Source organism: Carlito syrichta, unplaced genomic scaffold (assembly GCF_000164805.1).
Source record: "Carlito syrichta isolate Samal-C Ts95f unplaced genomic scaffold, Tarsius_syrichta-2.0.1 Scaffold308807, whole genome shotgun sequence".
Taxonomy (NCBI): domain Eukaryota; kingdom Metazoa; phylum Chordata; class Mammalia; order Primates; family Tarsiidae; genus Carlito; species Carlito syrichta.
Genome location: NW_007252903.1, coordinates 188,598 through 202,461, shown reverse-complemented (window position 1 = coordinate 202,461; position 13,864 = coordinate 188,598). Strand labels below are relative to the sequence as shown.

The window sequence follows — 13,864 nt, the reverse complement described above, 5'->3', positions numbered from 1 at the left end:
TCGAGACCAGCCTGGGCAACTTGGTGAGACCTCATCTCTACAATAAATCAAAACTTTAGCTGGGTGTGGTGGCACGCCTGTAGTTCCAGCTACTAGGAAGGCTGAAGCAGAAAGATTGCCTGAGCCCAGCAGACCGAGGTTGCAGTGGCCATATGGCTGTGAGCATGCCACTGTATTCCATCCTGGGCGACAGAGTGAGACTCCTTCTGAAAAAAAAAAAACAAAAAACCAGAATGGAGAAAGATATACAATGCTAACACTAATCAAAAGAATATGGGAGTAGCTGCATTATTTTCAGACAGAGCAGTCCTCAGAGCAAGGAAAGTTATCAGGGATAAAGAGGGGCATTACATAATGATAAAGAAGTCAATACTCCAAGAAGATATAGCGATCCTTCATGTGTATGTGCCCAAATCAAAGAATCAAAATTCATGATACAAAAACTGCTAGAATTGTAATGAGAAAGAAATGAATTCACTATTATAGTTGAGGATTTTAACCCCACTATATCAGAAATAGATCAATCCAGCAGACAGATCAAAGAGGACATAGTTGAACTCAACAGTACCATCAATCAACTGGATGTAACTGACGTGAAGTACAGACTACTTCATCTAACAATAGAATATACATTCTTCTCAAGCTTACGTAAAATATTCATTAAGACAAACCACACTCTGTGTCATAAAACACACCTTAACAAATTTAAAAGAACAGAAATCGTACGATGTCTGTTCTAGGATCACAATGGAATTAAACTGAAAATTAATAATGGAAAGATAACTGGAAAAATCCCAAAATACTTGGAGATAAAATAACATACTTCTAAATAACACATGGCACAACAAAGAAATCTCAAGAGAAATTTTAAAATATTTTGAACTAAATGAAAATAAAAACACAAGTTACCAGGATGTAGCAGTGCTGAGAGGGAAATTTAAAGCATATATTAAAAAAGAAGAGGCGAGGCTCGGTGGCTCAGCCTGTAATCTCAGCACTTTGGGAGGCCAAGGCAAGTGGATTGCCTGAGCCCGAGGGTTTGAGACCAGCCCGGGCAATTTGGCAAGACCTCATCTCTACAATAAAATACAAAATAGCCGGTGTGGTAGCACGCATCTATAGCTCTGGCTACTTGGAAGACTGAAGCGGTAGGAATCAACAGAACCCAACAGGTCAAGGCTGCGGTGGCCAGGAGCATGCCACTGCACTCCAGCCTGGGTGACAGAGTGAGACTCCAACTCAAAAAAAAAAAAAGAAAGAAAGAAATTGAATCAACAATTTACCACTACCTTTGAAAACAGAAATCACCAGGCTGAGATGGGTTTACTGGTGAATTATAATAAACACTGAAGAAAAAAAATATACCAATCCTCTACAATCTCTTACAGAAGATAGAAGTAGAGGGAATACTTCCTAACTCATTCTATTAGGCCAGCATTATCCTAATGCCAAAACCAGACAAAGATATTACAAAAAAGAAAATGACAGACAAATATCTCTCGTGAATATAGATGCAAAAATCCTCAAGAAAATGAATAAAAATGGAACCTAACAATATATTAAAAGAATTACACACAACAGATAAGTGGGATTTATCCCAAGTATACAATGCTGGTTTAACATTCAAAAAAATCAATTAATGTACTCCATCACATCAACAGTTTAAAGAAGAAAAATCACATAATCATATAAATAGACGCAGAAAAAAAATTGACAAACTCCAACACTCATGATAAAAAAAAAAAACCTTCAGCAAAGTAGGAATAGAGAGGAACTTAACTTGTTAAAGAACATCTACAAAAAAGCTACAGCTAACTTCATACTTAGTGGTGAGAAACTTGAAGTTTTTCTGCTAAGATCAGGAACAAGGCAAGGATGGCTCCTCTCACCATTGCTTTTCAACAATGTGAGGCAGGTTAGCCAGGGCACTTTGGACATAGATAGAAAAGCTTTTTGCAGACTGGTCTAAATTAAAATAGGGTAAATGTTCAGACATCTTTCTTACCAGTACACAACCTCCACCTGACTGGCATACCAGACCTGACCACCTGGCAGGCTGGAATGTGGATCTACCAGTGCAATAAATCACAGAAACAATAGGGAGTTACCCAAAACACAGCCATGAGGTTTCAGAAAAAAGCCCAAATCTAGTTAGGCAATAACTGTTATTGTTTAGAAGGTACTTGTAATCTTAGGAAGTTGAAAAATGGTAATCAAAATTTGTGACCAGATACTGCAGCCCACCCCCTTAGCTCGTGATTTGCTTAATCATTGCTGTAAAGTTACATAAAGCTTCTTGCCAAAGGCAAGCATGTACCCTTTCTCTTAAGGCACACATGCCTTCCTTGAGCATGCCTTTTTCTTTCTAACAAATTCTTTCTTAAATCATACTTTGGATTTGCTCTGAAATTCTTTTCTGTGGCTAAATCAAGAACTCATGGAGTAATACACCACACCCCACGCAACATCAATTGTACTGGAAGTCCTAGCTAATGTAATAAAACAAAAAAAGGGTATAAAAAGTGTACAGATTAGGAAGGAAGAAATAAACTCTCATTGTTTGCAGGTGACATGACAGTCTATGTAGAAAATGCAAAAGAATTAACAAAAAGCTCCTGGAACTAATAAGCAATTACAGCAAGGTTGTAGAATACAAGGTGAATATTCAAAAGTCAATCACTTTCCTGTAAAATTTTACTTCAGCAATGAAGAAGTAAAATTCTAAATTGAAAACACAATACCATGTACATCAGTACCCCACAAAATAAAATACTTAAGTATAAATCTAATAAAATATGTGCAAGATTTATATGAGAAATACTATAAAACAATGAAAAAAATCAAAGAACTAAATAAATTAAGAGTTACCCTGTGTTCATGGATAGGAACTCAATACTGTCAAAATGTCCATACTTCTCAGCTTGATCTATAGATTCAGAACAATTCCAATTGAAATTTCGGCAAGTTATTTTGTGGCAATAAACAAACTGAGTCTAAAGTTTATATGGAAAGGCCAAAGACCCAGAAAAACCAACTTGACATTGAAGGAGAACAAAGACAGGAGACTGATATTACGTGACTTCAAAACTTACTACAAAACTTCAGTAATCATGACAGCATGGCATTGGCAAAATAATAGAAAAATAGATCAATGGAACAGAATAGAAAGCCCAGAAACAGATCCACATAAACATATAAACAACTGATCTTTAACAGAGAAGCAAAAGCAGTACAATAGAGCAAAGTCAGTTCTTTCAACAAATGGTGTTGGAACAAATGCACATTCACAAGAAAAAAAAAAAAAAAAGAATCTAGATGTAGACCTTACAACTTTTACAAAAATCAAATTATAATGGTTCATACACCTAAATGTAAAATGCCAAACTATAAAACTCCTAGAAGATAACAGAAGAAAACTCAGATGACCTTGGGTATGGCAATGACATTTTAGATATAACACCAAAGGCATGGACAATGAAAGAAACAATTGATAAACTGGACTTCATTAAAATTAAAACCTTTTGCTCTTTAAAAGACAATGCCAGGAGAATAAGGAGACAAGACAGACTGAGAGAAAATATTTGAAAATGATACAATTGATAAAGGATTATTATCCAAAATCTACAAATAACTCTTAAAGTTCAACATTATTATTATTTTTTTGAGTTGGAGTCTCTCTGTCTCCCAGACTGGAGTGCAGTGGCACGCTCCTGGCCACCGCAGCCTCGACCTGCTGGGCTCTGGTGATCCTTCTGCCTCAGCCTTCCAAGTAGCTGGAACTACAGGTGCACACTACCACAGACAACTATTTTTTGATTTATTGTAGAGACAAGGTCTCACCAAGTTCCCCGGGTGAGTCTCGAACCCGCGGGCTCAGGCAATCCACTCACCTCAGCCTCCCAAAGTGCTGGGATTACAGGCTGAGCCACCGAGCCCAGTCAAAATTCAACAATTTGAAAATGAACAGCACCATGGAATACTACACAGTCATAAAAAAGAATGAAATTATGTCCTTTACAACAATGCAGACACAGCTGGAGGCCATTATTCTAAGCAAATTTATGCAGAAGCAGGAAATGGAATAGTGCATGTTCTCACTTATAAGTGGGAGCTAAACACTGGGTACACATATGGACATAAGGATGGAAACAAAAGACACTGGGGACTCCTAAAGGAGGGAGGAAGAGAAAGGAAGGACTGGAAAACTACCTATTATGTACTATGCTATTTGGGTGACAGGTTCAACAGAAGCCCATATCTCACCATCACTCAATATGTTACAAACCTGCATGTATACTTCTTATATTTAAAACAATAACAAAAACAAAAAAAGAAAACGAACAGATAGATTTAAAAAATGGGCCAAAAACTTTAACAGGCACCTCTCCAAAGAAGACCCACAGGTAGCAAGTAAGCACATGAAAGATATTCAATATCACATGTCATTAGGAAATTACAAATTAAAGCAATGATATACTACTACACATCTATTATAATGGCAAAAACCCATAACACTGACAACAACAAGTGCTTGCAAGGATGTGAAGTAACAGGAACTCTCATTCATTGCTGGTGGGAATGAAAAATGGTATGGCCACTTTGGAAGACACTTTGGCAATTTCTTACAAAACTAAACATCCTTGTACCAAGTGATCCAGCATCACACTCCTTGGTATTTGCCCAAATGAGCTGAAAACTTAAGTTCACACAAAAACTTGTACATGGATGTTTATAAAAGTATTTTTCATAATTACCAAAATGTGAAGGCAACCAAGATGTCTTTCAGTAGGTGAATGGATAAATAAACTGTGGTACATCCAAACAATAGAATATCATCCAGCACCAAAAAGAAATGAGCTGTCAAGCCATGAAAAGACACTGAGAAAACTTAAATGCATATTGCTAAGTGAAAGGAGTCAATCTAATAAAGATACATACTGAATAATTCTAGTTATATGACGTTCGGAAAGGTATTTTCTGGAGAAAATGAAAAGATCAGTGGCTGTTGGGTTGGGGGGAGGGAGGAATGAATAGGCAGAGCATTGAGGACTTTTAAGGCAGTAAAAATATTCTGTATAATACTGTAATGGTAGGCACATGTCATTATACGTTCTATCTTCTATGGGTTTGGACAATGTATAATTTTGTCCATACTCATAGACTGTATAACATCAAGAGCGAACCCTAATGTCAACTATGGACTTTGGGTGATAATGATGCACCAGTGTAGGTTCATTCATTATAACAAATACATCTGACCGGGACAGGATGTCGACAGTAGAAGGGAAGGTTGTGTGTATGTGGGGGAAATCTCTGTATTTTCTACTAAATTTTGCTGTGAATCTAAAACTGCCCTAAAAAAATAAGGTTTATTAATTTTATTAAAAGGTTAATATTTACAATATTCCAGAAATTACATCTTTTATAACTACTTAAATTTAGGATGAAAATTTTAGATGTCAACTTTAAAATGTATAAGAAAGTATGTAGTTTTTTCAAAATTCCTTTAGGGATTATGGGGAACAAAGTATGAAGACTTCTAGTCTAAGACAATGGTTCTTAACAAGGATTTCACCATCCTCTAGGAAGCATTTCAGAAATTTGTGGGGCATCTTTGGTTGTCTTAATGATTGGAGGAAGCTACTGGCATTTGATGGGTAAGTGCCAATGATGCTAACCAACTTGCAATGCATGGGCAGCTCCACATGAGTATGTTCCCACATCCCACAGGATTTCTGAATGCCCTGCATAATTATTTTAAATTATTTGAGTCTAGAATCCGCCTTTGTTTTACATGTAATCACAAAGTACTTCTGCAACAGTTACAATAGACACTAAATTTTAGAGGAAGGTAATTATTATGTATATCAAAAGAAGATTGCACTTTGCTTTGTTCACAGTTTTACCAAAAGGTGTTCACCATTTGGGAAATCACATCCTGGCAGCAATGCCATTCATGAGATTTTAGCTCCAATACCATACCCTTGTAGAAGTCTGCCTACACACAGGAGGCTGGAGACTCTGTTTAACAGATTTGGGATCAAATATTATTAAATTAATGGAGACAAATGAAATACAGGCTCCCAGTGGATTTTATTAATAGAGTAGTTTAAAGATATTTCATAGTGTTGCTATCTGATTGTTTAAAATAAGATAAGAATAATAAAAAATCCATGGAGAAAAGAACATATTGAAATTGTTTATTATTGTTTATGTTTTCCATGGTTGGTGATTTTTTGCGTGTTTGTATGTCTGCTTGTTTGTTTGTTTTAGAGATGAGGGTCTCTGTTGTCCAAGCTGGAACACAGTGGCTATTCACAGGTGTGATCATCATGCACTATAGTTTCGAATTCCTAGGCTCAAGTGATCCTCCTGCTTCAGTCACCCAAGCAGCTGGGACTAAAAGCAGGTGCCACCATGCCCAGCCTTCACTCTTACTATGACACTTTACCCAAAAGTCCACACACTTTTCTTTATAGCTTCATGTGGTATTTGTTTTCTTTTCTTTCCCATCCGTACTCTAGGCTCTATCACTTACCAAATGATATGATCTCCATAGTCATTCTAGTAGCTTTACCTGCCCTTGGCTTCCACAGAGAACCCATGTAATAGCCATTGAGGGGAGGTATCTGAATTTCTTTGCAAATTTGCTATAAAGGATATTGTTCGTTGGATTACTCAATGCCCCTTATACAGCAACCCACTGAAACTTATCTCGGAACTCAGGGTAGGAAAGGCTAGTTCTTCCTGATGAAGCAATATCACTCCTAGAGTTTGAGACTAGGATGACTGTGTGGCCGTCTTTGCCACAGCTGCTAAAAAGTTCAAGATTTCTTGTTGGAATTTTTCTCCTCTTCTGCTTTAATTCTTGATTCCAAACTCCTGCCTATATGAATTTCTCTGGGTATTACAGCACCTGTACTTTTTTGGAAGTCCTCTTAATGATACACAAAAATAACATATCGCTGTAGTTACCATGTCTTCTCCACTTGCCATACACTTTCTTTTTTTTTTTTTAGTTGGAGTCTCACTCTTGTTGCCCAGGCTGGAGTGCAGTGGCACACTCACAGCCACTGCAGCCTCGACCTGCTGGGCTCTGGCGATCCTTCCACCTCAGCCTTCCAAGTAGCTGGAACTACAGACGCACGCCACCATGCCTGGCTAGTACACTTTCGTCTTGACTGGTAAAAAGAACACTGTGCAGGGAAGGCTGGATGTTCTGGCTTTTTTGTGTCTGTACTTCATTCAGGTCTCTGCACAAATGTTGCCCCCTCAGATGGCCCTTCCCTGACCTTCCTACCTAAAACATCCCTCCGTTCACCACCCAATCACTTTTCCCTTTATCCTATTTTATTTTACATTTCTTCATAGTACCACTGTTACATATGTACTTGTTTAGTGGGCAGTATCTGCCTCCTCCCCAGACTCTAAGTTCTCTGAGGGCATAGACAGCTTGTTTTGTTCACATCTTCATCCCCAGTATACAGAAGAATGCTTGGCACATAATAAGGATTCAATAAATAGTTGTTAGATGAAGGAATCATTCAGTGAATCAGTGAAACTAATGTTGACTAATGACCTAGACAGCTGATGATATTAATTTACTGCCGTTTCCAATTTACAAGAATGCACTGAAAGTTACACCTTTCCTTTGATCTTATTTTTGATGTGATTACTCAGGGCCATGGCTAGTGGTCTTATTAACTGTGACCCATACCTAACCACCTCCAAACTCAGGTCACCAAAATGACCAAAACCTAAACACTGCAGAGGTCTCCCCCATGGCCCCAGTAGCTTAGGCCCAGATGCCAGGTGGTAGTGCTCACTCACAAAATGGTTTTCCACTCAGGATAAAGGGAAATGAATAAGGGTTGGGTTCCCTGTCTGCTTCAAATTCCCTCTGCATGACTTGCTCAGTAACCACTACCTTTCACCAACTCTTTCTTCTGGAAAGAACTTGGTTCAATAACCATGTGGTCGCACTCTTGGCAAAATCTGCAGAAGGGTTCCTCTTAAATATCCAAAAAGCCGTTTTAAAATTTCAGAAGATAAATACTTTAAAAAAACAAGACATATGGTCTCTTACCAGCACCTTTTTTCTCACAGTAGAGTTCAAAGGATTGATGGTGCCTAGTTCATATGCCATAAAAACTGATCACATGAATGGATCTGTCATTTCCATAAGATACAGTCATGAGATGTAAGTCTCCCTAGTCAGGTGCTATCCCTTTTACCCAAACTGAAAGAGGTAGGCCTTCTGGAAGAGGAAAATTTCAATCCATACCTAACCATTTTTCTTTTTCCACAAGCTTAGGAAGCTAGTCAGTCCCTTCGCTGTGAACCAAGATTTCCTGAATATTAAATCCTCATTTCTTTAACACACAAAACATAAATTCAATCAATGAGGGCTATTGTAAGCTACAACAGTGTCCTAAATGCAGTGGGCCACACAAAGGAAACAGATCACAACTTTGTTTGCTCTTAATCATCCTGACCCTCCTCAGTTCTTTGAGATTTGAATTCAGAATATGATTGCTTCTCCTAATCCTCTAGAATATTTTAGAAGCAAGGAAAAATGTATCATGTCTCAAACATTAGGAGAAAGGCATCAATGAACAACATAAAGCAGTTTCCCATTGGGGTATTATCAGTCTGTCTCTCTCAGAGGATCAGTGGCATACAATCCCATAATATAATTTCTCCTATGGTTTTTTTAAAATGTTATTTTACACTTCAGGCAGTGAATAAGTGAGTCCATATGGATCGAATTGGAAGCATTAACAATATCAGATTTTACTGATGAAACTTTGAAAGGGCCCCTTTTCAGGAAACATAAAGGAATTTTCTGGACAAAGAGAAAATACACTTCTTACCTCCTACCAACAAGTAGCTGTTGGGAAACAGTGTTTTTGCTTGCATAAGTGCCCTTGCATGACCAGAGTGGAAGAGGTCAAATATTCCATCTGCATATACTCGGACAGGCCTGTCAACTGTGGAAGAAAGAAAACACTATCAACAGAACTACAGAATGAGGAATCCCAGTTACCTTTCATCAGTATAGCACCATAAGAAAGTTTACTTGGATAAGACACAATCTCTACATACTATCAGTTTCATATTAATACATGAAATTGATTTTTAAAAAGAACTTCTTCTGAAGACATCAAATCATAGCAAAAACATAACAAAATTAACATTGAACAAGAACATACATTATTAGCCAACAGGAAAGACAAACACAGGGCACTGGGAAGTTTTCTTGACCCAGAGTGGAGTCTAGATGTCTGAGCAGGCAGAGTCAGCCCAGCAGGAGCATCAAGGAGTAACTAAGGAGCTCAGTGAAAAGTGCAAATAACTTCTCCCTTGAGTCTGGCAGTCCTGAACGAAGACCCAGAGTTCTGTTCCCGTAGGCAGCAATGTGCTGAAGTCTACGATTTCTCAAAGAGATCGTTTTGTACTTTTCTTCCCATCTCCAAGTCATGTTGGTAGCCTGAAGAAAGCCATGGTGAGTGTTTACACCACAGAAATTGGCAAATGCTACAAATCAGGGCTTATTTCTCCCTTGAGGACCAGTTATTAAACCTTTACCAGCTTACTACTGCACAAAGTCACTCACTCCTTACCTCTTTGGTATCATAAGAGATGAGGGATACATGCCTCAAAGGGAGGAGAGTCAGGGTATAAATGTTGCATGTAGGAGTGGTACTCAGGGTCAGAGATGAGCAACCAACACTAGAGTCTTTCCTAGGGAGAAAGGTCTGTTATGATGAGTCACAACGGACACATTCACAGTGGCATACAGTGCTCTGGGAATTGCTGTTCCATGAGGAAGAGGAACACATTTTACCACAGCCCCGCTGGGAGCTAGGAGACTGTAGGATGACACTATTGCTGAGCCTGACCAAAGACCCATCCTCTTCAAATCAGATGGTGTGATTGAGGGGTGAGTTTTCATCAATTTGGTGAGCAAAGCAAGTCACAAAATTATTATTTTTAACTGGTTGGAGGAAGGAGGTTGCAGCTCTGTTATACCCCCATCCTGATAGTCTGGAAGATGTGTGTTACATTTGTTAAAAATTCTATATATTTCTTGAGTTATTGATGATGGCCATTCTGACTGGAGTTAGGTTGTATCTCAGTGTAGTTTTAATTTGCATCTCTTTGATGACTAGTGAGGCTGAACACTTTTTCATGTGTTTGTTGGCTGCTCATATGTCTTCTTTTGTGAAGTGTCTGTTCATATCTTTTGCCCCCTTTTAATGGGGTTGTTTGTTTTTTTTCATTTCAGCACATTTGAGTTCCTTGTAGATCCAAGATGTTAGGCCTTTGTCAGACATGGAATGGGCAAATATTTTTTCCCAGTCTGTGGGCTGTCTCCCTGCTCTCTTGATGGTTTCTTTGGCTTTGCAGAAGCTTGTCAGTTTAATGAGGTCCCACTTGTCTATCTCTTATGGTCTGTGCTCAGGAATTGGTTGTCAGTTCCAATTTCCATAAGAGTGTATCCTGCATTTTCTAAGGTTCTTAGGGTTTGATCCATTTAGAGTTAATTTTTGTGAATGGGGATAGATAGGGGTCCTGTTTGAATCTTCTGCATGTGGTCAGCCAGTTTTTCCAGCACCATTTACGGAATAGGTTCTCGTCTCCCCAGTGGTAGGTGGTGGAGGCTTTGTTGAAGATGAGTTGGTTGAGGAATTGAGGTTTTGCTTCTGGAATCTCAATTTTATTCCATTGGTCTATATGCCTGTTCTTATACCAATACCAGGCTGTTTTGCAGGAAGTTAGGATTAACGGTAGTCCTAACTTGCCCCCCTGGGGAAGGGGGGCATACCTCATCAACAAGGGTACCTTCACAATGAATTTTTGTATACCTAACCCTTAACTGTACTCCACAATTTTAAAATAAATTTTTAAAAATTCTATATATTTTACCAACTTTGACATCTCTCTAGACTCTCAACAAAGGAACTAGAAAGTAAAAATTCAAGAAGAGGATCCAAAAACAAATGACAGGAGAAAGAAGTAGTTTCTCATATCAACGTGCTCTCATCTTAAGCACCCTATCACCTCTTCCCCATGGTTACATACAACATAGAGACTTTTTATTATTGTGCTGAGAAGAAGGAAAAAGATATATGTGGCCAAAACAGAGTAATTTAAAAATAGGAATATGTGGATTACCAGTTACATATGACAACTGAACACATACATTTATCACTGCTTCTTCCCAAAACACCACAAAAATTACCATGAAAGAATTAAAAAGATATAATCCCCTCAAGGGCAGAGAAAACAAGAAAGCCAACAACAATAGATGAGAGATGTCAACAACATTCTGGAAAGTTGATTGTGAATTGTTGAGTGTCTATAGAATTAGGGAGAGACAGGTAGAAAAGGCATTGTTGGTTTTATTTATAAGCCTGTAGTCCTACTGACTTTTAAAAATATATGCATGTGTTATATTAATTTTATAAAAATAACATTTTTAGCCGGGCGCAGTAGCTCATGCCTGTAATCCCAGCACTTTGGGAGGCAGAGGCGAGAGGATTGCCTTAGTCCACAGACTCGAGATCAGCCTAGGCAACATGGGGAGACCTTATCCCTACAATAAATCAAAAATTAGCCAGGCATGGTGACACACACCTGTAGTTCCAGCTACTTGGAAGACTGAAGCAGAAGGATCATCTGAGCCCATCAGGTTGACGCTGCAGTGACTGTGAGCGTGCCACTGCACTCCAGTCTGGGCGACAGAGTGAGACTCCGACTCAAAAAAATAAAATAATAAAAATGACATTAAAAAAAAAGAAATCAATTCAAATTTCTGTTCAATGATCTTTAAGTCTTAGATTTAAAATTGTGATTATTTCTTGATGCAATGTAACCTCATTAATTTGGAACCTTCATAAAGAATGTTACATTAATAGATTCCATTGGTATAATGTTTCTAATAAATTAAATTTCTCTAATAAAAAATTGAGAGACTTTATTTCAGAATGGGAATTGCAATTATTTCCAATTATACACTATTTTGAATTGCCATCACAGGATTATACCGTATTCTAAATAAGGCACAGTAAATAGAAAATGCTTTGAAATAACAAGCTGTCTAATGAGGGATCCTTGGTTTCAATGCTCTTATTCAATTTAAATTCAATTGAGAAAAATTTGTTTTAAGATATAAACCCCAGAGGAAAGCAGATGGCAGTTTTGTAGAACTTTTTATTATTGATTCAGAGGTGATCACGATAAATGAATTCAGGAAGCAAGGAGGAAAGAAAAGTAAAGAAAGACAACATAATTACTGAGGAAAAGGCCATTTAGTAAATCTGAAGAGTATTTACAAAGTTGATTTTGCAGTAAGCTCACTTTTAAAAATCGTGGTGTGTCAGCAATTTCCAGACTGTGGGAAACTCTAAAGAAACCCTCCTTCCCCCAAAAAGGAACCTGGCTTCTTCGTCTCTTCAACAAATAAACTTTAAGGAAAAAAGAGAAAGACAGAGAAGGAAAAAGAAAGATGAGGCCGCGGTGGCTAAACCTGTAATCCCAGCACTTTGGGAGGCAAAGGCGAGAGGATTGTCTGAGCCTGGGGGTTCAAGACAAAGCCTGGGCAACTTTGTCTCTATGGTAAATCACAAAAACAAGCTGGGTGTGGTGGTGTGCATCTGTAGTTCCAGCTACTTGGAAGGCTGGGGTGGAAGGATCACCTAAGCCCAGCTGGTCAAGGCTGTGGTGGCCATGAGTGAGCATGCCACTGCACTCCAGTTTGGGCAACAAGAGTGAGACTCCAACTCAAAAACAAAATCAAAAAAAGAAAAAGAAAGATGAAAGGGGGACCTGCAAATTGAAAGAGATTAAACAGATATATCAACCTTCTGTAAAGTATAGACATTATTTAGATTTGGGTTAAAACAAGCTATAAATAAATGATAACAGGCCAGGCTCGGTGGCTTAGTGGCTCAGTCTGTAATCCCAGCACTTTGCAAGGCCAAGGCAAGTGGATTGCCTGAGCCTGCGGATTCGAGACCCACCTGGGCAACTTGGTGAGACCTCATCTCTACAATAAATCAAAAAATTAGCTGGGCGTGGTAGCGTGCGCCTGTAGTTTCGGCTCCTTGGAAGCCTGAGGCGGAAGGATCGCGGAGCCCAGCAGGTGGAGGCTGCGGTGGCTGGGAGTGTGCCACTGCACTCCAGTCTGGGTGACAGAGTGAGACTTCAACTCAAATAAATAAATAAATGATAATATAAGAGAACTGGACATTGGAACACTGAATATTTGGTGATGTTAAAGATTACTGCTAACTTTTTTAGGTAAGGTAATGGTGTAGTGGTTATGTTCAACAAAACCAGAGTTCTTATTTTTTAGGCTTATATGAATAATGATAGGAAGTCTGGGATTTTGTTTCTGGTAGAAAGAGGGGAGAGTAGATGGGGGTGTGTATAGGGCCAAACTGGCCCTGGGTTGGTGGCTGTTAGGGATGAGTGACAGCCACATGAAGGTTCATTGTATTGTTCTACTTTTCTGTGTGTTTGAAATTCTCTAAAATAAAGCTTAAAAAAAATACAGGCCAGGTTTAGTGGCTCAGCCTGTAATCTCAGCACTTTGGGAGGCCAAGGCGAGTGGATTGCCTGAGTCTGTGGGTTTGAGACCAGCTGGGCAACTTGTGAGACCTCGTCTCTACAATAAATCAAAAAATTAGCTGGGTATGATAGCACGCGCCTGTAGTTCCGATTACTTGGAAGGCTGAGGCAGGATCTCTGGAACCCAGCAGGTCGACGCTGGGGTGGCTGTGATTGTGCCACTGCACTCTAGCCTGGGTGACGGAGTGAGACTCCAACTCAAAAAAAAAAAAATTATATATATATATAT

General features: G+C 38.7%; 1 protein-coding gene across 3 annotated transcripts in view; it reads right to left on the bottom strand.

Moving 5' to 3' along the window:
• The window catches only part of PCYT1B (phosphate cytidylyltransferase 1, choline, beta), a 114,788-nt gene that overhangs the window by 39,058 nt on the left and 61,866 nt on the right, over positions 1–13,864 (bottom strand). For all 3 annotated transcript variants that reach the window (XM_021716416.1, XM_008065820.1, XM_021716417.1), the window contains exon 3: positions 8,874–8,990. In XM_021716416.1, the coding sequence (XP_021572091.1) occupies positions 8,874–8,990 (117 nt within the window). The remainder of the gene's footprint in view (positions 1–8,873; positions 8,991–13,864) is intronic.